Raw genomic sequence first — 26,735 nt, forward strand, 5'->3', positions numbered from 1 at the left:
CTATGGTACAGAAGTACGATTGATTTTTGTGTAATGATCTTTCATCCCGCAACTTTGCTGAACTCATTTATTAGTTCTAATATATTTTTTAGAAGATTATTAGGATTTTGCACCTACAAGATTATGTCATCTGAGAATAGAGATAGTTTTACTTCTTCCTTTCCAATCTGGACGCCTTTTATTTCATTGTGTTGCCTAATTGCCCTGGCTACACCCTCCAGTCAATGTTGGATAGAAGCGGTAGCTTTCTTTTTAACAATTTGAAATTATTTCAGACTTACAAAAAAGCTGTAAGAATAGTACAGAAAGCTCCCATGTACCCTTAACCCACATTCACCAAGAGTTCATATTTTGTTCCATTTGCTTTCTCATTCTCTCTCTCCCTCTCACTTGTGGGTGCATATGTGTTTATTACATATAAAAATAATATTTTTATCAACTATGTCTAAGTAAGCTATCAACTATGTCTAAGTAACTATGTCTGCATACAGCTTACCCCTTTGCCCCTAAATACTTCATTCTGTATTTCATAACCACAGCATAATTACTGTATTATTATTATAGAGTCTTACATAACCAAAGTATAACTATCAACATCAGAAATGTTAATGTTAATACGATAATATTATTTTATCTAAGGTCTCATTCGAATTTCACCAATTGTCCTCATGATGTTTTTTCTGATCCAGGATCCAGTCTAGGATCCCACATGGCATTCGTTCTCATGTCTCTTTGGTTCCCTTTAATCTGGAACATTCCTCTGCTTTTCTTGGCCTTTCATGACATGGACATTTTTGAAGAGTGCAGGCCAGGTGTTTGGCAGAACGTCCTCAGGTTGGATTTGTCCGATGTTTTCTCAGGGTGCGATTTGGGCTGTGTGGTGTTGGGAGGCTACCAGGCCCTCTCTGTGCTTCTTATCAGGAGGCAAGTGTTATTGTTTTGTCCCTTCACTGTGATGTTAACTTTAAGCATTTGGTTAAGGTGGTGACTGCCAGTTTCTCAAGTGGACAGTTATTATTTTTCCCTTTGTAACTAAAAAGCAGCTTGTAGGAAGATACTTTGAAACTAGGTAAATATTCTGTTTTTATCAAAATGTTACCAGTCATTGATAATTCTTGCCTAAATCAATGATTACTCTGATGGTTACAAAACAGCGATTCTTCTCCCTCCATGATCCCTCCTACATTCATTCATTGGCATTCTCCTGTCAGGAACAGCTCCTCTGTTCATCTATCTATATATTCATTATCAGTGTGGACTCGGGGATGTGGATTTTATTCGATGGACTGTAATCCATTATTGGTTTTTTGTTTTGTTTTTGTTTTTTTGGCCGTGCCACTCATGGTATCTTAGTTCCCAGAAACAGGGATCGAACCCCCATCCCCTGCATTGGAAGATGGATTCTTAACCACTGAACCACCAGGGAAGTCCCTTGGGTAGCTTTTAAAAAAAATTTCCCTTTATGGGAGTTCCCTGGTGGCCTAGTGGTTAGGCTTTCACTGCCGTGGCCCGGGTTCAATCCCTGGTCGGGGAACCGAGATCCCACAAGCCAAGAAGAGCACGGCCAAAAACGAAAAATCTTTCCTTTTAATATAGCTATGTTATTCATTTGAAATACACTTGGGAGAATTTGTTTGTATTCCGTTTTAGCTTTTCCCCCCATCCTGTTGATTTATTTTTAGTATGTAAAATGGCAACATGTGTCCAGAAGTCAAAACTGCATCAGAAGAGACACATCCAGAGGAACATCACTCCCTCGCATCCCTATCGCCCGGTTCCCTCCGACCCCTTTAGGTAACCAGTTTCATTAGTTGCCTTCTTTTCCTGTTTTCTTTTAAAATGAGCTTTATTGGGGTATAATTTACAGACAATAAATGACCCCACTTTAAGGGTACAGTTCAATGAGTTTTGACAAATACATACCCCTTTTAACCACCCTCCAGCCAAGATACAGGCCATTTCCATCAGCCCAGAGGCCCCTCTGGGTTCCCTCCGCCCAGCCCCAGGTGGCTGCCCATCTGCTTGCTGTCACCATGAAGCTGGTGAGCATCTTTTCACTTGTTTTTTACCGTTTTTTTAAAAAAATTATTGGAGTATAATTGATTTACAATGTTGTGTTGCTATTGCCATTCTTATTCATCTTTTGTGACATTGTGTATTCAAATCTTTTGCCTGTTTTTTTGTTCCTCATTCGGCCACATGCACAGGGCATGAAGGATCTTAGTTCCCTGACCGGGGATCGAACCTGTGCCCCCTAGCGGTGGAAGCACAGAGTCCTAACCACTGGACCACCAGGGAAGTCCCTTTTGCCCGTTTTTTAAAATTAGGATGTTTGTCTCATTTTTATTGACTTGCAGGAGTTTACGTGTGTGCGCGCACGCGCACACGTGCGCACGTGCATGCAAAACATATCCTGGATACAAGCCCTCTGTCATAAAAATATTTTCTTTTCTCCAAGCCAGTGGCTTGTCTTTTCATTTTCATAATAGTATCTTTTAAAGAGCAAAAGTTTGGATTTTTGATGAAGTCTAATTTATCAGTTTTTCCTTTTATGATTGTTTTTTGTCTCCTGTCTAAGAAAACTTTGCATAGACCAAGGTCACAAAGGTTTTCCCCCATGATTTATTTATATATAGTTTTAGTTTTAGCTTTTACTTTTAGGTCTACAACCCATGTCAAGTTCATTTTTCTGTGTGGCTGCTGTAACAAAGTTCCACAAACTGAGACATTTCTTCTCACCTTTTTTTTGTTTTTTTTTTTTTTTTTTGCGGTACGCGGGCCTCTCACTGTTGTGGCCTCTCCCGTTGCGGAGCACAGGCTCCGGACGCGCAGGCCCGGCGGCCATGGCTCACGGGCCCAGCCGCTCCGCGGCATGTGGGATCCTCCCGGACCGGGGCACGGACCCGTGTCCCCTGCATCGGCAGGCGGACTCTCAACCACTGCGCCACCAGGGAAGCCCTCTTCTCACCTTTTAAGACGATAAAAATATTCTGGGAGTAGACAGAGGTGATGGTTGCACAACATTGCGAATATACTCATTGCCACTGAAATGCGCATTTTTAAATGGCTAATGGTTATTTTTATGTTATGTGAATTTTTCCTCAGCTGAAAGAAATTGAAAATAAAAAACAAAATCCCACAGTTAAGAGACCACATGGTCTCTAAGCCATCTCAGGTTGCATATGTCCCCCACCCCTTGAGGAGTGACAGTGCACTGTGCTCGAAGCCTGGGAACCAGGACTCTCACCTGGTGGTGGTGCTGCAAAATGGGAGGGGCCGGGGGGGGGAGTCTGCCACTGTCTGGAAAATTAATTATGCCTTCCCTGGCCATCCAGTGGTTAGAACTTGGCACTTCCACTTCCGGGGCACGGGTTCCATCCCTGGCTGGGGAACTAAGATCCCGCAGGCTGCATGGCACGGCCAAAAAGTTTTAAAAAGATTTAAAACGGAGGAGGCTGTGGATGCACAGATCTGGAGAGACACGTAGGCTACTGGGGGATGCATTGTTAAGCAATAACCGCGGGTGCTTTGTTGGGGCAACTGGACCCGGAGGGTGAAGAGCTGGCCCCCGCCCCTCCCGCTCATTCTGGGCACTGCCTCTCTGACCTTTCCTCCCTTCCTCGCCTTCCCCTCTCTCCTTCCCTCCCTTCCACCCCACTCACCTCCAGCCTGCCTTCCTGTGTCGACACACCTGCTCTCCTCACCGCCTAGCCCACCCCTGGCAAACACTAGTCCCCAGAAACCTTGGTGAGCACTCACTGGCCTCGGTGACCTCGTGTAGTTCTAGAGCATCAGATAATAGTCCCAGCAGCCCCCAACCTTCCTCTGCGGCCCCCGGACCTCTCCCCTACACTCCACACTCACGTGAGTTCAAGGTCCCGAGGAGAGGACCCCCAGCACGACAGTGCCCCTCCTGGCAGGAGTGCTGGCCTGCACTGGCCTCCAGGTAGGAAGTAGGGAGCCCAAGACTGCCAAGCAGAAAGCTGGCCCTTTCTCAGCCCTTTCTTAGGATAAGGGGCTCCTCCCTTGGGCCCCACCAACCATGGTGTCTTTTCCATCCCTCCAATGGCCACAGGGAAGGGGGTCTCCTCCCCTGACAGCCTCCCTGCCCCCTTGACCCTGACCCCAGACGTCTCCCTTCTTCCCAGCAACTTAGGGCTGTTTCCCTGACAGGACCCAAGATTGGGCCTCAAGGGGCTTGTTTTCCAGAAGCTGCCGGGCCAAAGGCGGCTCCCTCAAATCATGCAGTCTTCTGGTGGCTTCTCAAAGGGGGCAGGAGGGCGTTGGCGCAGGCCAGAGGATCCCCCCGCAGGGTTCCCGGAACCCAACAGAAAGCCCCATCGACTTCCTCAGAGTTGCTCCCCACATCCAGGACTTAGGGTGCCCAGGCCTATTCTACCCTCCTCCCTCCTCCAAGTGACGCTGGATGGCCCCGCCCCAGACACAGGGTAAGGAAGCCCAAGTGACAGCTCCTAGCTGCCAGATGGGCCTCCCCAGGCCACAGCTGAACAGGACAGAGGGCCCTGCCACAGAGAAGGGCACAAGAGCCTGTGCACCCAGCAAAGCCCACCACCAGCGTCAGATCTGCACACTGGCCAGGGAGGTGGGGCCGGACCCAGAGCGGAGACGTTCCCTGCCGGCTGGGGTCTGTCCCCTGTCCCCTCTGCCAAGTCTCAGGCAAGGGGAATAAGGGGGGAGCAGGGGTGGTGGGCTTACCTTCCTCAGCCTCCTGGAGCTGGGCCCAGGGGAACCAGGGGAGCTGGCCGCCAAGGCGGGGCAGGAAGCAGGAGCACACATCCCCAAGACAAGTTCCCCCCTTGGGGCCGTGACAGCGACCAGCCCCAGGGCAGCCTGAGCAGAGCTGGCCGTGGGTCGGGTGGGCAAGCAGTGAGTACAGGGCATCCACAGCGGCCTTCCCGTGTCCAGTCTGGGGAGAGATGCTGTGACAGGGATACAGGGTGGCTGGGAGCCACAGGCCAGCCGTGTCCCTCATGGAACGGGCAGCTAGGAGACACAAAGGAGCCCAAAGTCCTGGGCGGGAAGCACGGGGAGGAACGCCCTTCCTCCCCATGTAGGTGCCGCAGTGGGGACGAGCTGGGCCTGCTGAGGCCCCAGTGGATCCCTCCCACCCTCCCACCCCTGCCAAACACACGCTTTCTTGCAAGACACAGAGCAGAGATACTGTATAATCCCATTTATGTGGAACTTCCAGAACAGACAGATCCACACAGACAGAAAGTAAACTAGGGGATGCGAGGGGCTGGGGGTCAGCTGCTAATGGACGTGGGGCCTCCTTTCGGGGTGATTCACAACACTATGAATGTACTAAGTACCCCTGGATGGTACACTTTCAAATGGTCACAACGGTGAATTTTATGCTATGTGAATTTTAGCTCAATAAACAAAAACATCTTTAAAATAAAATGCACAACAGGTGCTCTAGCTCTGACGTGTGTATCTCTGTCGTAAAAGAAAAAGGCGGTAAACACAGCACCAGGGGCAGGGGCTGAGCAGGCCCCGTCACGTCTCGGGAGCAGGGAGCCGGGCGCCTGGAGCCCCGGCGCCGCAGGGAGGGCGCCGCAGGGAGCCGCAGGGGCTGGGGCTGCGCTGCTGCCACGTCACCGGATCTGGTGCAGGACGAGGGGACAGAGGGGAAAGGTGAGCTGAGCAGGGCCGGGCGCAGGCCAGCTCCCACCCAGTGCTCGGGGGCTGCTGTACCGTGTACTTGTCCCACTTCTTCTCAGGGTCGTAGGGCTCCCAGCGGCTGGCGGGGAAGATGTGCTTGTTCTTCTCGTACCAGCTCCGCAGCACCACCTTGCCCGCGTGCGACTGAGGACGGGAGAAGGGCCGGGCGCTGCGGCTCAGGGCTCAGGGCCACGTGGCTGGACCCCTCCTACCCGCGCAGTGCCCCTGCCCACCGTACCTCATCCTTCTCCACGGTGGCATCACTGAGAAGCCGCACGTCATCGTGAACGTCGAAATTGAAGAGGGGCCCTGCAGGGACAAGGAGACAAGAGGCCAGGCCCCGTCAGCTGCCGCCCCGTGACACGGGCAAGTGGCCGGGGGGCGGGGCCAGGCACACTCACCGCTCTTCCCTCGTGCCTTGGTGACGATGAAGTCATAGAAGCTGTGGTGCTACGCGCAGAGGGCAGGAAGGCGACGGCAGGTGAGCCACCTCGGCCGCCTGCAAGCCGGGTTCCAGCCCTGCCCACCCGAGCCGAAGACCCAGGGCAGGCGGGGCCCCCCTCGAAGCCCCCAGGTGTGCCACGGCCCGAGACCCTCCCCGCAGCCCCCAGAGAAGGGACTCACGTGGGGTATGATTAGGTCCTCCTTGATGTACATGAGCTGCTCCACCCCTGCCGACCTGAGGGAGAAAGGACCAGATAGCAGGTGGCCAAGGACACCGGGGCACCAGAGCTAGGAGGCAGAGGCCCGCGATGCCGGAAGGGGGATGGGGAAGGGGGCGCGGCCCCCTTCTCAGGAGCACGGCGCCCGGCGTGCCGCGAGCAGCAGCCGCGACCTGGGGTCCCGAGCGCCGGGGCTGAGGCTGCAGACTCCGGTGCACCCCGCTGCACGCCCGCGCAGCCCCACCTGAGCTCGCTGAAGTCTTTGCGCAGGATCTCGAGGGCCTTCTGCAGGAACTGCTGCATCGTGTTGCCCTTTTTCATCTGTGAGTGACCCAAGAAGAGGCAAGAGGGAAACCGTGCGGGGAAACCAACCAAGGAGTTGGGAAGGGAGGACGGAAGCCCGGAACCCTCCTCCCTGCTCCCCCCGAACCCCCAGGGGCCACCCATACCAAGGGATTGACAGCTCCTTCCCACCGAGGCCAAAGGAGGCTGGGCCCGAGGGGCGAGGGGCATGGGGCACGGGGAGCAGGCCCCGCAGCGTCACCTTGACTGTACGCCGGTGCCCAGAGCCATCCCAGTAACTGAAGGTGATCTCGATCTCCTCGCCTACAAGACAGAATTGCCGCTTGGCCTCCAGACCCCGGTGTCCCCACTCCCTGCCAGCTCCCTGGGGCTCGGGGCGCTGCCCAGAGCAGCGCTGGCAGGAGCGCGGGTGCGGCTCCCAGCCCCGGGCCACACACATCCCCCTCCGGGAGCCTCACTCTTGATCTTCTCCTGCTTGGCTTCCCACTCCTGCCGCAGCTCCTCCCGGAGCCGATTCTCCTCCTCCTGGAAGAGAAAGAGGCAAAGGAGGGAGGCCCAGGGCTGCCCAGGGCTGCTCAGGGGGCACGCAGGGCCCCACTTCCTGAGCAAAAGCCTCTGCCAGGGTCGGGGTCAGGCCGCCTTTACCTCCCGGTCTCGGTCAGGCAAGAAGCTCGTGTCCACATCTGGGTTCTTCCCCAGTTTCCTCTTCTTTGTGGTGATCTCTGGAGCAAAAGGAAACACAAGGGTCAGTGGCACGATGGCCCTTGCCTCCGGGGCACCCCAGACCTTTGTCACCCAGGCCTCAGCTCAAATGCAACCTCCTTGGAGGCTTCTTGGACTGTCCTGGCCAGGACGCACAGCCCTCTTCACAGCACCTATGGAAACCTTTACGAGAGGTGCCCTTGCCAAGGGGCCTTCACCTTGGTCTCCACTGCCAGCAGCTGAACAGGAGGCTGGTACCAAATTGTTGCCCCATCAGCTGTGACCTGGAGTGCCTCGGGGGACTTAAGGCCTCAGTGCCGGTGCCAGAGGGAGAGAAGGTCCTTTGCACCAGAGGAGCAGGACATCCACATCCGACGTCTCACCCACTCTTCACGACAGCCTCAAAAGCTTACGACGTTCCTTTTTACCAGGAGACGAAACTGAAGCCCAAAGTCCTATGGTTGCTACTATCAGAACCCGCGGGGAGGAGGGAAGGAGAGGCCCCACTTGGGCTCAGGCCAGGCCTGACACCTTGGACTCTGCAACTCACTTTCCCCAATTAGGACACAAATGAACGAGAACAGTGATTCTTTAACTTGCTGGTCTCGGCACCCTGGACAGTCTTACAAGTCACCAAGGACCCCAGAGAGCTCTTGTCCCTGGGAGTTGTAACCGTTGACAGTCACCAAACTGCAAATTAAATCTGGGAAGTGCCACAGACTCGAGAACACGAAAGCATGCATTCTATCAGCTGTCGGAGGGAGGCCGGCATGCCATGTCACGTGACCTCTGGAAAAATCCACTGCACGCTCATGAAAGAACAAGAGTGCAAAAGGCCAAGAACGTCTTAGCACAATTATGAAAATGGTTTTGACCTCGCAGACCTCTCGAAAGGGTCTCGGAGACCCCCAGGGGTCCCTGGAGCACTCTTTGAGAACCGCCGACCTAGAAGACAAGCCCATACTCCAGGGCAGGGGTTCCAGCGCCTGGACAAGTTACAAAAATTCCACGCCAGCTACCCATGGCCGGGCCCCGGAAACCAAACCTCCAGGGGGAGGGAAGCACCCTCAAAGCCCCAGTGACACACAGAGAGGTTGAAAGCCTCCCCCCAGACCCGTGCTGTCCCAAAGGTGGCCTCTGCCACACAGATGGGCAGCTCACACCAAATGGAACTGACCTGCCCGTGGGAATATTTTAGATACCAAATATTACTAGTTACTGTTACTAAACAGTAGTGAGACTACCCCAGGGGTTTCCCCCCGGGGGGCTGGCAGCCTCTTCCTCCTGACAGCACTGGCCGCTCCCCTCAAAGCTGTCCCAGTGCCATCACCTGCCGTGGTTCCCCAACACTGATCCCAGGCCACCACATCCTGGCCATCACGCTTTCTAACCCAGGCCAGGCCTGTGCTGCATCCTCCCCGGTCCTCAAATGCGTCCACTTCTGCCCGCTCTGCTTCTGGGCACACTCATCTCTTGACTCTGCATGCTTCTCACCCGCCTCTCTCTGGGTGCTAATGAGATTCCCCTCACCCTGAAGGCCCAACTCAATTTTCCCCCCCTCCCTTGGCCCCAGCGAGACACACGCTTCCCTGTGTGTCTCCCACCAGGACAGGGACGGCACCCGGCTTCTGTCCGTCTGCCTCGGCCCTGGCCCGGCCGTGAGCGGGTGCCCAGCACACAGGGGCCCCATGGTGACCTCAGCCTTCCCGAGTCATTCCTGTGGCCCCTTGTTCCCTTGGGCAAGTCCTGCACTGTCCAGTGAGCAGCCGCTTAGTTTCTGCGGTTGGGTCAATTTACACTGAAATTATTCAAACAGAATTAAGTTTGGTGCCCAGCCACACGAGCCCCACACAGCTGCCCAGGGACCACACAGCTGGTTCCCACTCAATCGGCCACCAAAAGCGAGCCCCCCACTCAACTTTGCCACGGTGAAGGCTTGGCCCTTTCCCTCCTGCCCCAACTTGTGAGGTCCGGGACCCCGAATGCGGCGGGCAGTCAAGGCTGTTGGCAGAGGTGCTTCTTCACTTGCGAGCTGGATGCCAGGACAGAGCTCTGCCAGCGGGACCTGCCCCCACCTTCCCTCTCCAGCTCGTCGTCGTCCATGGTCGCCTCCTCCTCCTCGTCGCCTGCCTCGTCCTCTTCCTCCAGGGTGAAGGACAGGCTGGAGATCTTCCGCTTGGCCTCCTTCTTGCGCTCCTTCTCTCGCAGCTTCTCCAGCTTCCTGCCGAGGCATGGGTGGCCGTCACGCATGTTCCCACCCCCGAGGCCCCTTCCCCGACCCAGAGCCACCTGTGTGCTCAGTGCGGGTCCCACTCAGCGCAGGCCCAGAGGAGTCCTACTGGCCCGGGGCACTTCAAGTTCACGGGCAGGCAGGGCTCTGATGATGAAAAAGGGTCCCCCCTCCCCTTCCACGTGCAGGACCAGCCTGACCCGCCCCCAAGCACGAGCTCCATCCAGAGGGGAAGGCCGCTGGCTGGGAGGAGACGACCCACAGCTGCAGCTCCTTCGACTGCTCCTTCTTGGCCAGCTGCTTCTCCCGCTCCTTCACCAGGGCCTCCTGCTTAGCCTTCATGTCGTTCAGGGTCACAAGACCTGCGAGGTGAGGAGATGCGGGGGCAAGAGGCGGTCACCCAGAGTCAGCCATGCAGCCGGCCTCAGCCCGGGAGTGGGGACACAAGCACTTTGCTCACCCACAGTGCTGGACTTGAGCTCCGCCTCCACGGCGTCATAGTGCGCAGAGAACTTCTTGTCAATGTTGGATTTCATTATGTTCTCCTGTCCGGGAGGGAAAGCAGCAGTGAGGGCACCTGCCACCCCACCATGCAAGCGGGGACCTGGGTTCTAGTCCCAGGTGTGTCCCTAGACTATGATGTGACCTTGGGAAAGACATGTCCCCTTCCCTTGACAGATGGAAGGTTCCACGGGGCTGTGAGAGGCTCTTCCAGTGCCGAGGGAACCAAGTGGGGTCGTTTCCCCGTGCCATCTGTGCTGCTCCGGCCCCTCCACAGGTCCCACTGGGAACCAGAGCTCACTCAGTGGCTGGTGTTCTTCACGCCCAGCTCTTAGGCTGAAGCTCTGGAGACCCAAGGCCAGGAGTGCCAGGAGGGAGCAGAGAGTGGCTGGCGGCCCGGTCCCTCACCGAGCAATGCTGCTCCCTCCTGCCCCAGATGTTGCCAACAGCTTCCCACGAGGCCTCCTCACTCCAGCCCAGTCCCATCCCACTTGGTACCAAGTAGGTCCCTCTCTGGCCAGCAGCCTCCACAGGTGGCGGCCAGCAGAGAAATGTACCTCCGTCCCACCACTGAGTCCGCACTGCGACAGTGGGGCTGGGGCACAAGTGTAAACCGAGGCAGCACCGGGCCTCAGCATGCAGCCACTTCCTTGGGCCCGGCTGCCACAGTACCTAAGGCCTGCCCTCCCCTTGCGCCGAGGCCCTGCTCTTGACTCTCCCCCAAAGGCCTAAGTGGAGGGCTCCTTCCTTCCTGACGGCCCACTGCCACTGGCCACTCACTGAAGCCCTTAGTGAACCGCGAGCACCCCAGACCTTCCTGCCTGCCTCTGTCCCATGAAAAGGGCTCCAGAATGAGTCCGGTGGATTGGCTGGGGCCCACCCTTCCTGATATCCATTGGATCTGGGCCTGACTCTCAGGGCTGAAGGGCCAGAGAACGAACGCTCTGTGCCCTCGAGGATCGCCCCAATGCCAAAAATGTAACCAGTGAGTGTGGCTCCTTCCTGCTGGAGGCTTGTCACAGCCCACCTCCTCTCAGCCTTCTGCGCCCATTTTACACATGAACAGACTGTCGCCGGCTCATTTCCGCCCCTTGCTAGAGATCGGCGAGCAAGGGTCCCACCCCCACTCGCCGCCCGCGCTCTGCTCCCCGGGGCCCCGCACGACCCCGGGCGGCGGGAGCAGAGCGCGGGCGGCGGGCCGCGCGCATGCGCCGAGGCGCCCCGGCGCAGCCCGCACCTCCGCGATTCTCTGCTTCATCTGCTCCATCTGCTCGCGCTGCTTCTCCCGCTTCTTCATCAGGTGCATGGCGCGGCCCGCCTCGCTCGCGGCACCCTTGTACTGAGCCATGGCGGCGGCGACAGCGACAGCGGTCCGGCCGAGTCTCACGGGCTGCAACGGCTGTGGAGTCGGCCGTGCAGTCAACTGACCCCAGCGCCGTGACGTCGCTACCGGGGAACTCCCTGCCACCGCGCCCCGCCCCCGGCACGTGACTGCGTGCCGCCCAGCTCCGCCCCGCTAGCGGCCCCGCCCCGCCGGCCGCCGGAAGCTGGACGCCGCGGTCCTTCTCTTTATAGGTTCCCCATCAGTTCCTCAACAATAACCGCCGGTACGAGGCTGGGTTCCCAGCCCTGCTTCCCTCTGTTGACCCCAAGGCTGGGCCCCCGGGCCCCTCACTTCCTCGATGTTGATCTCAGTCTAAGGGCAGATCCCCATCCCCTCGCTGACTCCCTGCCTGAGAGCGTCCTGGTTCCCCCTGCTTCCTTGGCTTTGACTCCCCTCCCAAGACTGGGCCCCAGCCCCGCGGTTCCCCAGGCCATGAGGCTGGGCCTGCGCTTCTGCTTCCTCCACCTCAGCCCCCACCCCAGGCCAGACCCCTCTCCCTCGATTCCTCTCACATTGACCCCTTGGGCAGCGTGATGTGACCTGTTTCCTTCCTGATGGAGTCACCTCTTACAGCCATCAGGAGCAAAACTAAACCCCACGCAGTCCCAAGCCTGGGTAGGAAAGGAGGACAGCCCAGGGAGCCAAGGCCCTCTCCAGATGCAGCTTTGGGGAAATAAAACGAACGATCTGGGCTCAGGTTTCAACACAGTTTTATTGGGAGGTTTTGTTTTCTGTGAAATACACTAGAGGTTGGGGAAGGGGACACATTCACTTTGCAAGATAAGGGTTTCCCACCACTAAGGGGAAGGAATAGGGCAGGGCACACGGGGTTTGGATCCATTTTCCCACCTCCTTCTGCTTTGCTCACATGTCTTTTCTCTCTCAGCAAGTACCAGCAGACACAAAGACAAGAAACAAAAACCAAATCAACCTCCAGTGGGGCCACACCCAAGCCCTCTTCCTTCCCAGGCTGCACCAGGGTCGCCAGGGTTAGGAAGGCCAGGCCAGGGTAGCTGCTCCGCAGCCCCAGGCCGCACCGTGAGGCTGCAGGGCACAGTGCTCCCTTCTCACACAGGGTGGGCCGAAGTTAATAAATTAGAATAAATTACGGGGGGGGGGTAGGGAAAGGACTGCAACTTTGTGCTGGGAGGGCCCCTTCTCTCCAACACACAAGAGCTGGTGGGGGGAGGCAGGGGGCATCTCCAAAGGCCACTAGAGCAGGGGTAAGAGCGGTGGGGGCAGAAGTCAGCTTTTCCTCCACGTTCCTCCCGAACAGAGCAGAAGAATTAGGGGTGGGGGGAGAGACACACACAAGGAGAGGAACCCCCTTCTCCCAGGATAAGGAAGGGCCAAGAAAGAGGATACTAACCAACCCCCCCCCCGCCCCGTCTCCCAAACCATCACTAAGGTTAAGGATTTGGTCAGTGAATCAATGAGGTGGATGACAGGAATGTGGTGGGGGAAGCAGAAGATGCTGGAAACGGGGGTGCCCAGCCACGCCCATCTCCCCAGCCCTTGAGGAGAACAGGCTCAGGTTGGGGCAGAGGGTACCAGGGGCTGGGGCCGGGGTCGGCAATCACTGGTCAGCTTCTCCAAAGACATCGTTCTGTTTGCGCTTCATGTTCTCAAAGTCAAAAGCGGAGCCTGCCATGCGCTTGTAGATGTCTTTGATGTCGTTGCAGGTTGTCTCAAAGTGTGTAGTGGCATCATAGGAGCAGGAACAGAACACCTGGAAACAGCCAGCGCCCGGGGCCCGAGGTGAGCTGGGCAGGGGCCCTGGGCGGGCAGCCAGGAGCCGGGGCCGGGACAGGCTGCTTACCTGGCTCTCAGAACCATCGTCGATGGGCTCGTACAAGTCACTGATGGCCACAAACCTGATGGGCAGATGGAAGGGACGAGACAGGTCTCACAACCAGCCTTGCCCTCCCTGATGCCCACCCTCCGGCTCCTTGGCTCCCTTCCCCCCCAGCTTCCGCCCCAGCCCCCCAGCCCCTCACTTCTGGTCAATGGGCTCCAGCAGCTCCAGGGCCGGCTCAACCTCCTTTTCGGGCTCTGCGGTCTCCACCGTGGTGCTGGCGATGGCAATGTACTTGCCCTGCGCAGCCACATTGTGTGCATAGGAGATCATGCACACGTAGATGTCTGTCCGCAGGAAGGGCTCGGTTAACACGGGCATGTGGGGGGCCAAGCTCAATTTTGGCCCGCCCACCCTCCCCAGCCCTGCAGAGCGGGCAGCATCCAAGCTGCCACCCTCACGGAGGAGAAGAGACCAAGCCAGCCAATGCCTTGGACCTCAGGTCATGGGGACTGCAGTGTGGGTCCCTGTTCTCCCATGGAGGGGTCTGGCAGGGAGCCAGCCCCCAGGCTGAGGGGAAAGGCATGAGCCACACCGGAGAGAACACGTGACTTCCTCCAGTCCTACCTGACTTCCTGTTGACCTGGTTCTGGGGGATGATGATTTGGCAGGAGTTGGCATCATTGGTGTTCTTGATGGGGTGGCTGAGGATACAGATGATACGGATAACCTGGCCAGCCTTCCGCACGCGGTCTGGGACGTAGCTGGGGTCACAGATCAGCTGCTTGCAGCGGGCCACCTGTGAAAACACCAAAAGGCCTTGTCCCTATCTAATCACACCCCTCGGGGTTTCAGGGCCTGGACTCACGACGAGGGCTGGCAGCTCCGGCAGGCAGGACACTCCCACAACATGCAGCTTCCTCCTGTACCTCGGGGAGGGGGCCCTGATACGCAGACGTCTGCCAACAAGATCGGCTACATAGGCTTCTTCTGGAGCCCCGGTCCCCAGCCCGAGGCCCTCAGAGCCGAGCAGCAGCGGACCCAGCAGAGCCAGGGTCACTGGGAAGAGCACCTCTAAGGAGGGGGCGAACCCCGCCCAGACCAGCGTCCCTGCGCGGCGGGGACGGCTCACCTCTCCCTCGGACTTCACGCCCACCACCTTGCCGTTCTCCATGATGATGTCATCCACGGGTTTGTTCAGCATGTAGGTCCCCCCATAGATGGCACTCAACCTGTGGTGGGGAGAGTGATGGTGAGGGCGCCCTCCCAGGACAAACGGGGACCAGTGATACTGCGCCACCTGCCCCTACCAGCACGAGGGTGCAGAGAAGGCGGCCCCAGGCAGGCAGAACTCAGGAGACCTGGCGGCCTTCCCAACTCTGTCGCAGCCACACACTCAGGACTGAACCTGGAGTGCTCCTTCCTCTCCGGAGCTTATCGCCAGAATGCTCGGCGAAGGGCTAGCGTGAGGGTGGCTCCTCACGGAAATGTTCTGGGAAACAGAACGAAGGGCTCTGGAGAATCCGACTCGAGGTTTCCAGGCCCCGTGCCCAGTCCTAGCGCTGCCTGACTCAGGCCAGGAGCCAAGCAAGCCCCCATCTGTGGTTCTTCAACTCTGCACGTCAATACCCCACTGTGGTGTCACCACCCAAGGATGGAGTGAAATGAACTAGGACCACAGTGAGAAAGTACAAAATGCTGTGGAGGTACCCAAGGGGGCCGTTTCCATCGCTGGCCTCAGTCCTTCTTGGGACCGCCAACCGACCGAAGCCACGCCCTTACCTTGCAAAGCCCTGGGGCAGCTCGCCAAGGCCATAGAGTGGGTACAGATACGGGCTCTTGCCATACCGGGCCAGGGACTCGCTGTACAACTTGATGCGGTTGATGGTCTCAAGACAGGGCTGGTCCAGGTAGCTGGGGGGATGGGGTCAGAAGAGGCTCCAACAGCAGGACCCCCAGTTCACCCCACCCAGGCACCAGGCCAGCCTTCCCACCACCCTCAATGGCCTGGGGAAGCCCACGGGTCAACTGTAGGGAAGGGACAGAAAAGGCGACAGGCAAGCGAGCACGAGGCTGAGTACGAGAGGCGTGGGCCAAGAGAACAGCAGGCAGGAGCAGGTAGGGCAGGGTGAGGGCCGGATGAGGGGTGGTCTGCCATGCCAGTTTCCCCTCACTCATCGGTGCGGTAGAGCGCCAGGGCATGGCCAGTGAAGTCGATGACATCCTGGCCCAAGTCAAACTTCCGGTAGACGTCACGCATGCTGGTGTTCTGGGGGTCAACGCCCTCGAAGGTCTTGGCGTCATTCTCATCAAAGTTTGCCACAAACACCAGGAACTTACGGAAGCGCCGTTTCTCAAACATGCCCATCAGATCTGCGCGGGCAACGTGAAAACAATCATTGCACCACAGACAATGAAACTCTCCATCCCACCAAGGAGGCGGAGCAAGCGCGCACCCTGGCTCCCAGCTGAGTTCTCTTGCTGACCCCACGTGACCTCAGATGAACCCCTCTGTGCTTCTTGGCCTCAGTTTCCCCATATGTACGAAGAGTGAGTCGGGCTGGACGGCTCTGAGGGCCCTCCTGGCTCCGACACTTGGGGACGTTTCACTAATCAGGTGAAGCCCGTCAAAACCTGAAGTCTGTCAAGGACTCCACATCCCTTCCGCACGCGGACTCCCCTCCTGGCAACCAGCGGGAGGCATGGCCCAGGGCACAGAGGGGTGACAGAGCAAGGGGCTTCCGGTGCGGTGTGAGGAACGTGACCTTGGGCAAGGGGCGCCCTGCTCTGGACAGCTGCCCCGCCCCACGATTCCCCGGCTCAGGGGACCCACACTCACTAGAAGCCAAGGCTTCAGTCTCGGTGGATGGTACTTTGTAGATCTTGCCCCCCTTGTAGACAAAGCTGCCCTCCACCACCTTGAAGTCCAGGTAGCGCGTCACCTCTGTATACAGCAGCATCTTCACCAGCTGTCCTGCGGGGTGGTGTGGGCAAGGCAAGAGTCAGCGTGGCTCACTCCAGAAGCTCCACCTGGTCTGGCTGCCCTTCTCTGGAGTCTGACCCTCCTCTGGTCATCCCAATCACCCCCCCATAATACCTCCTTCATCTCCCTCACCGTTGGCCATGAGGAATTTGGGGATCAAGTCAACGTTCCAGTCTCGGCCCCGGCCCATCGTCTCAGGGGGCCCCTCCAGCAACTGGAAACGCTTATACAGCTGCAGGCAGAAGAGAGAGACCGAGATGCACCTCAAGGACCCCCCCCCGCCCCCACCCCCCGCCCAGAAAACCTGGGGAGCTGCTTCGTTCCGCACCCCACACGAGAGGTTAACAAGGGATGGGCCTGGGCCCCAAGCACCCTACCTCCTCCAGGGGGGTGATGGAGGAGCTCTCGCCCCCATAGTAGGGGTTCCGGTCCATATGCAGCACCTTCTTCCCGTTCACGGACATGATACCCGACAGGATACATTCCTGGGCGAGGGGCGATGTTCACTGCACTCCTACCTGCCCACATTCCCACCAGGAGCCCTGATGTATTCCCCACCCCAACCCTGAGAGGAGAGCAAAGCTGGAAGGACTGTGCCCCAACGGACAGCTCCTTCCATCCGTGGCTGGTCGCCTTGCCTAAAATTGGGGGTGGTGCTTCATTTGACCACGGCTTCCTTTCATAACCTTGCTAGGCAAAAAGGTGAACAAGGAAGACCGTATCCAGCAGACACACGCAGGGTCTTCCAGCAACCCAGATACCAAGAAAGTCATCTACCTACGTAGAGCCCCACAGAAAAGCAGATAAAACACAATGAACCTCAGGGACGACCTAGCTGCACAGCCAAAGGGACCCAAGCGGGAAGCAAAAAAAGGCTTAGTTAGCATGGGACTGAAATCCCAGGCCCCACCCTGGACTACTCTTTCCTCAGAGAGGAGCTCCTGACCGTGAGCCTTCCCAGCCACGGAAGGAGCTTCTGCACCCGACTGAAGGGGATGCATCTCTCAAGGCAGCAGTCCGAGGGGGTTTGGGGGAGGGTAAACACCCTCACCAGTCACTGTCATCAGCCCAAGGACAAAGGCTGCAAATACGACCCAGCCTGAGGTCTCCACGGGAAACCGGGGTGGGGTAACGGGAATGTGGTCACTGCCCCCACTGCTGCTCCTTCTGGAACATTCCATGGGTCCCCGGGCCCCATAAGAACCCGGGGAGGCGGGATGAGGGCCCATCCTGGCCAGGTCCCCCGACCTGACCGGCGGTCCTTGTACTACTACATCCCCACCAGAATTAGCGCAAGATGGTAGGTGATGCTGGGCTGGCCTTGGGTGGGGGCCGGGTGGGCGGGGTCAGGAGCAACGGGAGACATCGGGGCGAGCGGAGGTGCGTTTTCCGGCCCTGCCGGCCGTAATAGGGAGGGCGGGAGGGGCCAGGGGTCGGGGCCCGGGGAGTTGGGGGGGGCGGCCAGAAGAGGGGCCGCTTCTTGGAGATGGGCCAAGACAGTGGGTAGAAGCAACGTCGAGGGGGGATGGGCATGGGGCTGTCTTTTCGGGGACACGAACGCCGGGGGCGGCAGCGCCACGATGGCAATGATGGGAGGATGGGGCCGAGGGCTGCAGCATCCCGGGGAGAAGAGGGCGAGGCGGAGCCCCGGACGCCAGAGGCCGCACTTACGGTGAGGCCGGTCCCCAGCACGATCACATCATATTCCTCGTCCATGGTCAGGCCTCGGTGTCAGCGCCCGTCGGCTCCTCCTCCTCCTCCTCCTTCACCACCACCGCCGCCGCCGCCGCCGTCGCCGTCGCCGCCGCCGCCGCCTCCGCCGCACTGGACCAAAGATGGCGGCGCTTCGGCCGTAGCCCGACCCCTCCGCCGCGTCAAAGAGTCCCGGCCCCTCCCCGCCCCCGCCGCGCCGACCGGGGCCACCGCCTCCCCGGGTTGGCTCCCGTGAGGGTTGCTGGGGTCCGGGCCCCAGCACCAGCGCGGCTCTGCGGGCAGCGTCCGCTCGCCAACGGCCCTGAGGGGAGAGCGGGCGGGGCGGGACGGGCGGGGCGGGCGGGGCGGCTCGGCAGCCGGTGCTGAGGTCCGCGAGGGATCCGTGCGCGGGAGCCGCACGCGCCCCGCCCCCCGGGAAGCTCAGCGCGGCCCCGCGGGTTGGGTGCGCGCCGCTGCGGCAGCCCGAGGCGGCCCCCTAGGGACGTAGGGGCGGCCATTGTCGCGGCCGTCTCCACCCCCTTCCCGGGCGCTGACCTCCCCCGCCCTCCTTTAGTCGGTTAGGGACGCAGCTTGCTAACAACCCTCTCGGCCTTCCCTGGCCGCCGGAAAAGCAGCCCGCAGGACGGACCCGTGCGAGACCCTCCCGCCTCCCTCTTGGTCGCGCTAGGCTACGGGTACCTTCGCACGCCTCCTCCGGCAGCCCTCAGCCAAGCGCATCCTCCCTTGTGCCCAGCGCAGAAATGAGTAACAAGAGGCCCAAGCATGGCGACCCGTCTTTATTTTATTAGGAAGGAAACCACGAGCACCCCAGGCTCCTGCCAGGCACCCAGAGATCACACCCAGCCCCCCTGCCATGGAGGTCCCTTCCTTCTCAGGCCAAAAAAAAAAAAACCCAGTGCACTGCTTATCCTTAGCACAACATCACCAAAAAACAATAACACCAGCCAAGCAGGACAGACAGTTAAATAGTACTTCCACACCCCCCAAACTCAGGGAACTTCCAGCTCCTGGCTGCTACAAGGAGCCCCACAGAGCCTGGGGAGGGAGCAGTGGCTACACTAAAGCACTTATAAACAGCAAGGGGCGAAGGTGGAGAAATGAGAATAAATAAGGAGAAAGGGGGAGGAGGACGGGCCCTAGAACTCACGGTCCCTTCCTTCACAATGACCAAGCCTGGGAAATTTGTCTACTGTCTACGCAGAATACATACACCTTGGTGATAGAGGTGGGGAGTGGGCAGCCCAGGGAAGACCCTCAGCAGGTTGAACAGAGAGCCAGACAGGCTAAGAGGAGCCAGGAGTCATGCTACCGTAGGCAGAGGGGAAGCCCTCCCGTCCAGCATGCCTCTGGTGGGAACGCGACGACCTGGACACCAGCACGCCCTCACCCCCCCGCAGACGCAGGGTCACACGATCTGCGTCAGAGCTATGGCGGGGCCCTTGTGGTCGTCAAAGCGGTCCATGGTCTTGAGGCTGAGGATCATGTGCAGGCCGTAGGTGAAGATGAAGAGCATGAACAGGGAGGTGAGCAGCCCCATCCAGATGCCCGGGGAGAAGAAGCCTGCACAGTCACTGGCGTAGGAGAACTGCTCACCCGTCACGTTGAAGGCCTGGATCTGTGGGACAGAAAGCACCGAGTGGCCCCGCACAGGGAGGCCCAGTAAGGGCGTGGGAGCACCAAGGCGACAGGACTCTCAACTCCATTCCCAAGCCCTAACCCCAACCCAAAGCACACTGAGACTCTTCAGGCCTCTGCTCCCCCAGCCCCTCCCAGTACTGGGCTACCTCCACCCTGGGCTCCCCACCTCCGGGCACGGTCCCTCCCCCTTCCTACCTGGAAGTCCTGAAAAGTCATCTGCCAGAGAGAGGGCTGTGTGCCGGGCACGAGGAGATTGCCATTCTTGTTCAGACTGCTGACATACTCGCAGTGGAAGGAATAGATGCTGGGCCCCGTGACCTGGGAGGCATTGAAGTAGGCGACGGAGCCATTGCTGTGGATTTCAAGGCGCTCCAGGGTAAACCAGTGTCGGGCAGACACCGGGTAGAAGCGGTTAGCCAGAATGAACCTGGGGGAGGCCGTGGAGGTGTCAGGCAGCTGGAGAGGCCGGAGCCGCACGAGCCCACCCGCACCTGCCTCTCGGACTCACCTGAATGTCACTGTGGTACCAAAGAGCTGTTCGTAGGTCAGCACAAGCCTGCAGAGTCAGAGGAAGAGGTGAGTTTTCAGGTTCTGGGATGGCCTTGAGCATCTTAGAGCAAGTTCCTCAGGTATCCTTCTACCTAAGCTGTACGGGGTCCTCACAGCCACCTGAAGAGGCAGTGCCCCCCACTTGACAGACAGGAAAACTGAGGCCCCATCACACCCTAAGTCAGGAACCAGCCAGCACACAGGTTCCCCACCTCCAGCTGAGAGCTCCTCCCTCTGGTTCACCTGAACCCATGGCCACTCCTTCAGCTCCCCCTGGGGATTGCGGAGGCTGCCCAAGGGGGAAGTAGCAGGACCCAAGGTATTAACCACCGAGGTCGGGCCGAGGACGAGAAGGCGTGAGGAGGCAGAGCTCTGAGCAACGCCCACTCAGGAGCCCTCCGCCAGCCTCCCCCCCTCCACAATGCCACCTGCATCCCCACGGCGGACAGCCCCCAACACATACTCCCTCAGTGGCACGTACTTCGCCCTTACCTGGCAACGGACTCGTTCCAGAAGGAGCCGGTCAGGTTGAGGCGGTCTTCATCCCCAAAGGTGAGGGAGGTCAGGTCCTTCCAGTGGTCCCTATATGCCACCGAGAAGTTTTGGGCCCAGAACAGGATCCGGGGGGCAGTGTCGTTGTAACTCACAGGGGAAAAGATCATAGGCGATGCCGACTGTCTTTGCAGCAGCTGGCGACCCAGACCCCCAGCCACCAAGGCTACATCGCGGGCCACCTGCAGAAAGAGCCCACAAGCCTTCTCAACAGCCCTGGTTCTCTCAGCAGGCCCTGAAACAAGCGGCCTGCCCTTGCGGTCCCGCTGGGCACTCTCTCCACCATCTCAAGTCCCACCAGTCACGCTCATACTCAAAGCTTCCTTTGGGAAGCCTTCCCCTGGTGGCCCCTAAGCCTTTGTGATGTTTCTCGTCTCTGCACCTTAGGAACACTTGGACTTACTGTCCGAATACGCCAGCCAGTAAGGCTGTTGGGGTGAGATGGGCAGCGGCCGCCTGGAAGGAGGAAGCAGGACTTCACGGCTCACCCAACGCCCCCCGCCCCGACATCTGCCCGGAGGAGAAGCCGGCCCCCCTCCAGGCCCCTGGCCACACATCCCGGAGCCCTGGGCAAGGGCACGTACCCTAGGAGGGCGGACTGCCGTGAGGGCCGCCGTGTACGGAACGTCTTCCGACTTGAGCACGCTCAGCACCTGCCCGATGACCTCATCTGAGGAGCAACGGGGGGGGGGGCAGAGAAGCAAGTCACAGGCGGCCGCTCGCGGCCACGCTTGCCACTGCCCGTGAGAACCCGCCCGACTGTCACACGGCAGGGGCGAGGCTGGGGCCTTCCATGCACCCTCTCGGAGGCTTCTCTTGACGGTGCTCAGCGGGATCGCTGTGTTGAGCTGGGGAGCGCCGGATGTCTGCCCTGTGCGGTCCCCGTCGCCGGCAACCGGCACGTCCTCTGGTGGGACGCTGAGACCCTCGCAGAGCCGGGTCCCAGCAACCTTCACTGGTGTTCGCTGTCTCCAGCAGCCGCTTCTCATCATCCCCCCCAGCCCCAGCCTCCCCCCGGCCACCGTGGCCCCAGTCACTGAATCCCTAATGCCACATCCTAACTCAGTGGAGGGAGGAAAGACAGACAGACACAGAAAACTCCAACTCTACACCCGGAAAGTGTCCAGTGACCTTGCCAGGAGGAATGACTGTCCTTTACAGCCAAAGGAAGACCAGTCCTTGGAACTGTTTTTTGAAACGTTGCTGGTATATTCAAGCCCAAACCCGAGGATTCAGGCCGCCTGAGTGGAAACTGGCTCCAGGCTGCACACGGAAGGCCCCTGGACACCCAACAGCTCTGCCAGGCTGGGCCCAGCCAGAGACGGCCGAGGCCTGGGGACCGGCAGGGCCCTGCTCAGCTGGCCAGTTGCTGCCAAGATGCAGGCGGAGGGGCTGAGCAGCGCGGGCCAGCTCCTTGCGGCCAAGGGTGGGATGAGGACAGAAACCGTGCACCGCCCCGACCCCACTCACCGTTGCCTGTGAGCACTTCCTTCGGTGCCATCAGACCCGAGCTGGGGAAGAGACAGAACGTTAGAGACGCCCAAATCCAAATGGCCTCCGCTGCCCTGGGCCGCCGTCCTTGCCTGGTAGCCCCGCCACCTAGCACACTCGAGCTGCGGGCCCACTCCCGCCACCGGTACCTTTGCTCACCTCACAGCCCCGCCTGGAATCCCCCGGCCCTCCTCCCCCAGCTCTGGAGTCCAGCTCAAGTCCCTGCCACCTGCTCCGTGTATGGTCCCCGCTAGGCGGGCCAGCTCCCCGCCAGCAAGGCCCACGTCTGCCTTGTCTCAGGAGGCCCGACGGGCTGAGGTCCTTCCCGCCTCTTCTGGCCACACAGGCACCTTCTGGGAGGGCCTCAAGGTGCTAACGGGAGGGCTGTTCTCCTTGGCTGAGCTGCGCCACCGGGGCCTGGGCCCTGAGGCTAGAGGCCGGGCCGTACCTGGCTGTGTAGGGCAGGCGGATGAGCAGCAGGGCCGGGAGGCTGGCGTTGAGCTTCAGCTCCCGGAGGGTGGCCAAGTCCACGTGCAGGGGGCTGGCCCCGAGCTTCTCCTGCAGGTAAGTGGTCAGAGTGCTGACCGCGTACCAGTCGACGGCAGGAAGCACCAGAGAGGAGGGGGCCAGGTCCAGGGCATTCTGGGGACAGAGCGGCAGGCGAGAGGATGAGTTAGCAAGGGGCCAGTGGACCCGGGCCAGCCTCCCAGACCTCTCTGGAAAGCCACGCCCACACCCACACCGGCTCTCATTCCAGGAGACAAAGAAAACACGCCACACCCCTGGCCCTGACACTAAGGCCTTTCTACCTTCAGCCAGCATCTCTGGCTCCTGAGGGGACAGTTCTTACTGTGCTGGGAGAGGGGGCGCAGGATGGCCTCCAGGGCCTGCAGCTGGGAGAGGACCCTTACCTCCAGGTTAGAGAAGGCACTGTCCTGCTTGTTTCCAAACACGCCACCATACGCTGTGAAGTCCTCGATGCTCAGCTAGTAGGGAAGCAGGGAGATGGCCTCAGAACGCTGGACTAGGGCCAGGGCAGGGGGCAGACACCTTCCCTGTGCGTTTGCAGGGCCAGCAGAATCTCATTTAGAGTCAAATTTGATCTGGTCCGAAGAGTGAGCAACGGTGTATTTTAGGGGTGGGGTGGGGCGGTGGAAGGTTCTGTCTTCTCCAGCACCCTCTTGGCAGGGTGAGGGAACAAGGAAGGTGGTCATGGGGTTGGAAGGAAGTCTGTGGGCAGCTGATTCATGGTAACCTCGGGAGTAAGAGTCAGCCACCCCCCGCGAGCAGACGGGAGGAGCTGCGGAGGGAAGAGGGAAGCTGTGGGGAGGAGCTGGGGGGCAGCCAGGAGCACTGGTTGCACACCCCCCAGGGCAGAAGTCAGAGACAAGGAGAGCCTGCGCGCCAGCCGCGTCCGTCCGGTCTGGATGGGACCCTTTGCAAAGGAGGGGGAGAAGTGCCCCTCCCTGCCTGGTTTTGGTGGAAGGGGAGAGAGAGGTGAGGATCTCAGAACATGCTGGAGAAAGCACTGAAGGCTTCTGAGCTCTCTGGGCCACAGTAGCCCCAACCCCATCCCTTTTCCTCTGCAACCTAGAGATGTCCTTCAGCTTCTGCCCCTCCATCCCAACTCCCAGCTTCCTCTGGCTTTTCCCGGTTAGGCCCAGAGGAGATCTTAATCAGCTTCCCTAACCTCCTCCTGTTTGGTATACATACTTGCCCGGCCTCCTCTCCCTTCTGGGCAGGAATGTTGACCCTGTCTGGCCATCTGAGCTCTCATTCTGAAAGCCCAGGAACCACTGCTGTGTCCTCATGGCACTCCCTGCTCGAAATCACCCAAGGCTTCCTGCCACGTTTAGAACTGCAACCAACGTCTTCCCTTGTCTCCCAGTTCCTTGGCTGACCATCCCCTGCCCCTTTCTCTCGCTCACTATACACCAGCCACACCAGCTCTTCCACGGGCTCGCCAGGAGCGCTCCTTGCCCAGGGCCTTTGCACCTGCTGTTACCTCTGTCAGGAATGCCCTTCCCCTACAGCCACACGGCTCCATCCCTCCCTCCACTTAGGTCTCTGCTCAGATACCACCTCCACAGCGAGCGCTTGCCTGGTCACCCTTACCTTAAACGGCATTGCCAGTCACTCTGTCCCCTTAGTCTGCTTCCTTCTTCTCTAAGGACTACAGAACTGACATTATATCATACACCAACTTAGCATTTACCTGTCACCCTCACGACAATGTCAGCATCTCCAGGGGGGCTTGGGTTATTCTGCTCACTGCTGTGTCCCCAACACCTAGTACCTGGTACACAGCAGGCAGAGTCCATATTTGACAAATGAATGAATTGAAGGAATGCCATAGGACAGGGTGGGGATGCCAGCTACATGTTTCACACGGACTGTGAGAAATGTTCCTCACAGCCCTCTGATGTCAGTGGTGTCTTCATTTTACAGATGCGGAAAGGGGCACTCGCAGAGTATTTCACACGTCCAAAGGCCAGTAAGTAGTAGAACCAGAACTGAGTTCCAGTCTGACTACATTATTTACCACCTCCTGGAAAGATTACAGGCCAGCACAGCCACCACCACCTGCCCACAGAACGACAGAGCAAGACCAAAAGGGGAATGAGCCATACAGGCCATCAATGAGGAACGGACAAGCAGAAGCTCGATAACCTCCCAAACGACAGTCCTACACTGCCCTAGAACCTTCTTGTGGTCTACGTGCCTGCTTTAGGAGCAGAAAGACCCAGATGGGAGGGTAAACAGTGTGCTGGATATGAGCACAAACCTGGGGTGGAGGGGTGTCCAACAGACTCAGGCTGGAACCAGCTGTGGCTTGCACAAGCCACACAACTTCAGCCAATCCTTCTTTGGCAGTAAAACCGAGATAATGACATCAGCTCAGCATAGTGCGAATGAAGCACTCAGTAAGTGATCATTCTTCGATTCTCTCTCTTACGATGATTACAGTTAGAATCACGACTCTGCCACCCATTAGCTGTGTGACCTTGGGCAAGTCATTTGCCATCCTTGGGCATCACTCTTCTGATCTGTAAACAGGGTTCATCATCCCCACCATGTAGAGCAGATCAGATCAGGGTCTGGCACTCACTGGGCACCTGGCCTCTGACCCTTTATTTCCCCCAATCAAGCGGGTGCCATTTCAAGGCCCTCACCATTCCCACTGAACGTTCTCCTACATGCCTTCCCAAGGGAGGAACCACACCTCCCTAGAGTTGGGACAAGGTCACTGAAGCTTCCCTTGAGGAATGGGCCTCAGTGTCCTGGGGCGGGGGGGGAGGGGGCCTGCCTGCCTCCTGATGACCGAGGGAGAGAAGGCTGTGGCAGGCGCACCTTGTCCTGAAGGAAAAGCAGCACGTTGCGGGGGCCCAGCTCCAGGGCGGGGTCTAAGTAGGTAGAGAGCTGCATGTCGCTGGTGATATGGCCCTCGTGGGTGTCGGCCGCAGGAGCCCAGAGGTCTCTGGCAGGGGACAGAAGACGTGCTGTCAAGCGGAGGCTCATGGCTTGAGATCGGAAACCCACGGGCTCCCAGCTTGATGCGTGGGGCCCAGAGCTTAGACCCAGCCCACTCGCTATGGAGCCGCCGAGCAAGGGACAGTCCCCCTCTGGGCCCCGCCGCCCCTCGCCAAGGACAGCCCCGGAGCCGGGCGAGGGCACCTCAGCCGACGCGGCGCGCAGCGCAGCCCGCCCCGGCCCGCCCCGCTCACCGGTCACTCGACCACAGCACCAGCGGCACCTGCTGCTCCGACGCCACCGCCACCGCCGCTGCCGCCACCATCACCAGCGGCAGCCATGGCATCTGCCAGAGCGCCAGGGACCGCCGCATCCCCGCCCGCACTCGAGCCACCGCCGTCGCCGCCATCAAAACCTCTCGGCCTCCACTGCCTGGACCCACCGCGGCCGCCGCAGATCAGGTGACCGTCGCCCCCGCCCGAGCTCCGCCTCGAGCCGCCATTGGCCCGGGCGCAAGACTGCTTTCCAGACCCTCAGGTTATTGGACGAAGTGGATGCCACTCACAGCCGCTCCTTTTCACTGGTTGGCTGTACGTGTCTCCAGGCGCGCAAGCTCCAAGTAGGAAAGGGGGCGGAACCGAGCTCCGCCGGCTCCCACAGCCTCCTGCCCCGCTGCGGACGCCGCGGGTTCCAACCCTGCAGAAGGAGCGGGGCGGAGCGGGCTCCGCTGGTTCCCACACGCACAGCTTCCCCCTTCCCTGTTTTAATCTTCTTAGTGCTTAAAGTAGCAAGAGTGGTTTCTTTTTCCTGCAGATGGACCCTCCTTTATACAGGTAGGGAGAGAAGAGGACGCCCAGGATAGCGTCCAGAGGAACGCCAGCACTTACTGTGGGCAGGGAGGAGGATCCAGAAGAGAGATCGGAGAAGGAGCATCAAAGAGGAGGGGGAAACCCAGGGAAGTTTCAAGCACACCATGGTTAACAACGTCATTCTCGACTGCTGCCAGGAAGCAGGTAGGATGAGGACAGAAAACTTTCTTGTACTTAGCAACACCAGTTTGGTGAGAGCGATGTCAG

The 26,735-nt window shown here is 59.0% G+C and overlaps 3 protein-coding genes across 4 annotated transcripts; all 3 read right to left on the reverse strand.

Moving 5' to 3' along the window:
• Window positions 1–5,441: 5,441 nt before the first annotated feature.
• On the reverse strand, window positions 5,442–11,530 carry FAM50A (family with sequence similarity 50 member A). Its single transcript, XM_060138045.1, has 13 exons — window positions 11,321–11,530; window positions 10,043–10,127; window positions 9,845–9,944; window positions 9,428–9,573; window positions 7,296–7,372; window positions 7,109–7,175; window positions 6,892–6,953; window positions 6,592–6,668; window positions 6,310–6,364; window positions 6,087–6,135; window positions 5,924–5,994; window positions 5,719–5,829; window positions 5,442–5,627 (listed from the first exon to the last, which is right to left on the reverse strand). Exons 1-13 carry the CDS (start codon window positions 11,429–11,431, stop codon window positions 5,619–5,621), a joined length of 1,020 nt encoding a protein of 339 aa, XP_059994028.1. The 5' UTR covers window positions 11,432–11,530; the 3' UTR covers window positions 5,442–5,618.
• A 630-nt stretch (window positions 11,531–12,160) lies between these two features.
• Window positions 12,161–18,068, reverse strand: GDI1 (GDP dissociation inhibitor 1). 2 transcript variants are annotated; one of them, XM_060137978.1, is made up of 11 exons: window positions 17,917–18,068; window positions 16,623–16,730; window positions 16,378–16,477; window positions 16,102–16,236; window positions 15,437–15,635; window positions 15,045–15,176; window positions 14,395–14,494; window positions 13,890–14,061; window positions 13,465–13,609; window positions 13,287–13,341; window positions 12,161–13,196 (listed from the first exon to the last, which is right to left on the reverse strand). In XM_060137978.1, the coding sequence occupies exons 1-11, from the start codon at window positions 17,959–17,961 to the stop codon at window positions 13,044–13,046; spliced, it is 1,344 nt and encodes a 447-aa protein (XP_059993961.1). In that variant the 5' UTR covers window positions 17,962–18,068; the 3' UTR covers window positions 12,161–13,043. The 2 variants fall into 2 exon arrangements, with proteins under 2 accessions (XP_059993961.1, XP_059993963.1); XM_060137980.1 differs by lacking the exon at window positions 16,623–16,730 and having other exon boundaries at window positions 17,917–18,047.
• A 651-nt stretch (window positions 18,069–18,719) lies between these two features.
• On the reverse strand, window positions 18,720–26,120 carry ATP6AP1 (ATPase H+ transporting accessory protein 1). The gene is made up of 10 exons (XM_060138074.1): window positions 25,914–26,120; window positions 25,540–25,666; window positions 23,100–23,174; window positions 22,637–22,830; window positions 22,168–22,208; window positions 21,282–21,367; window positions 20,638–20,879; window positions 20,105–20,152; window positions 19,792–20,023; window positions 18,720–19,573 (listed from the first exon to the last, which is right to left on the reverse strand). Exons 1-10 carry the CDS (start codon window positions 26,066–26,068, stop codon window positions 19,364–19,366), a joined length of 1,410 nt encoding a protein of 469 aa, XP_059994057.1. The 5' UTR covers window positions 26,069–26,120; the 3' UTR covers window positions 18,720–19,363.
• Between the last annotated feature and the right edge of the window lie 615 nt (window positions 26,121–26,735).

Source organism: Lagenorhynchus albirostris, chromosome X (assembly GCF_949774975.1).
Source record: "Lagenorhynchus albirostris chromosome X, mLagAlb1.1, whole genome shotgun sequence".
Classification (NCBI taxonomy): domain Eukaryota; kingdom Metazoa; phylum Chordata; class Mammalia; order Artiodactyla; family Delphinidae; genus Lagenorhynchus; species Lagenorhynchus albirostris.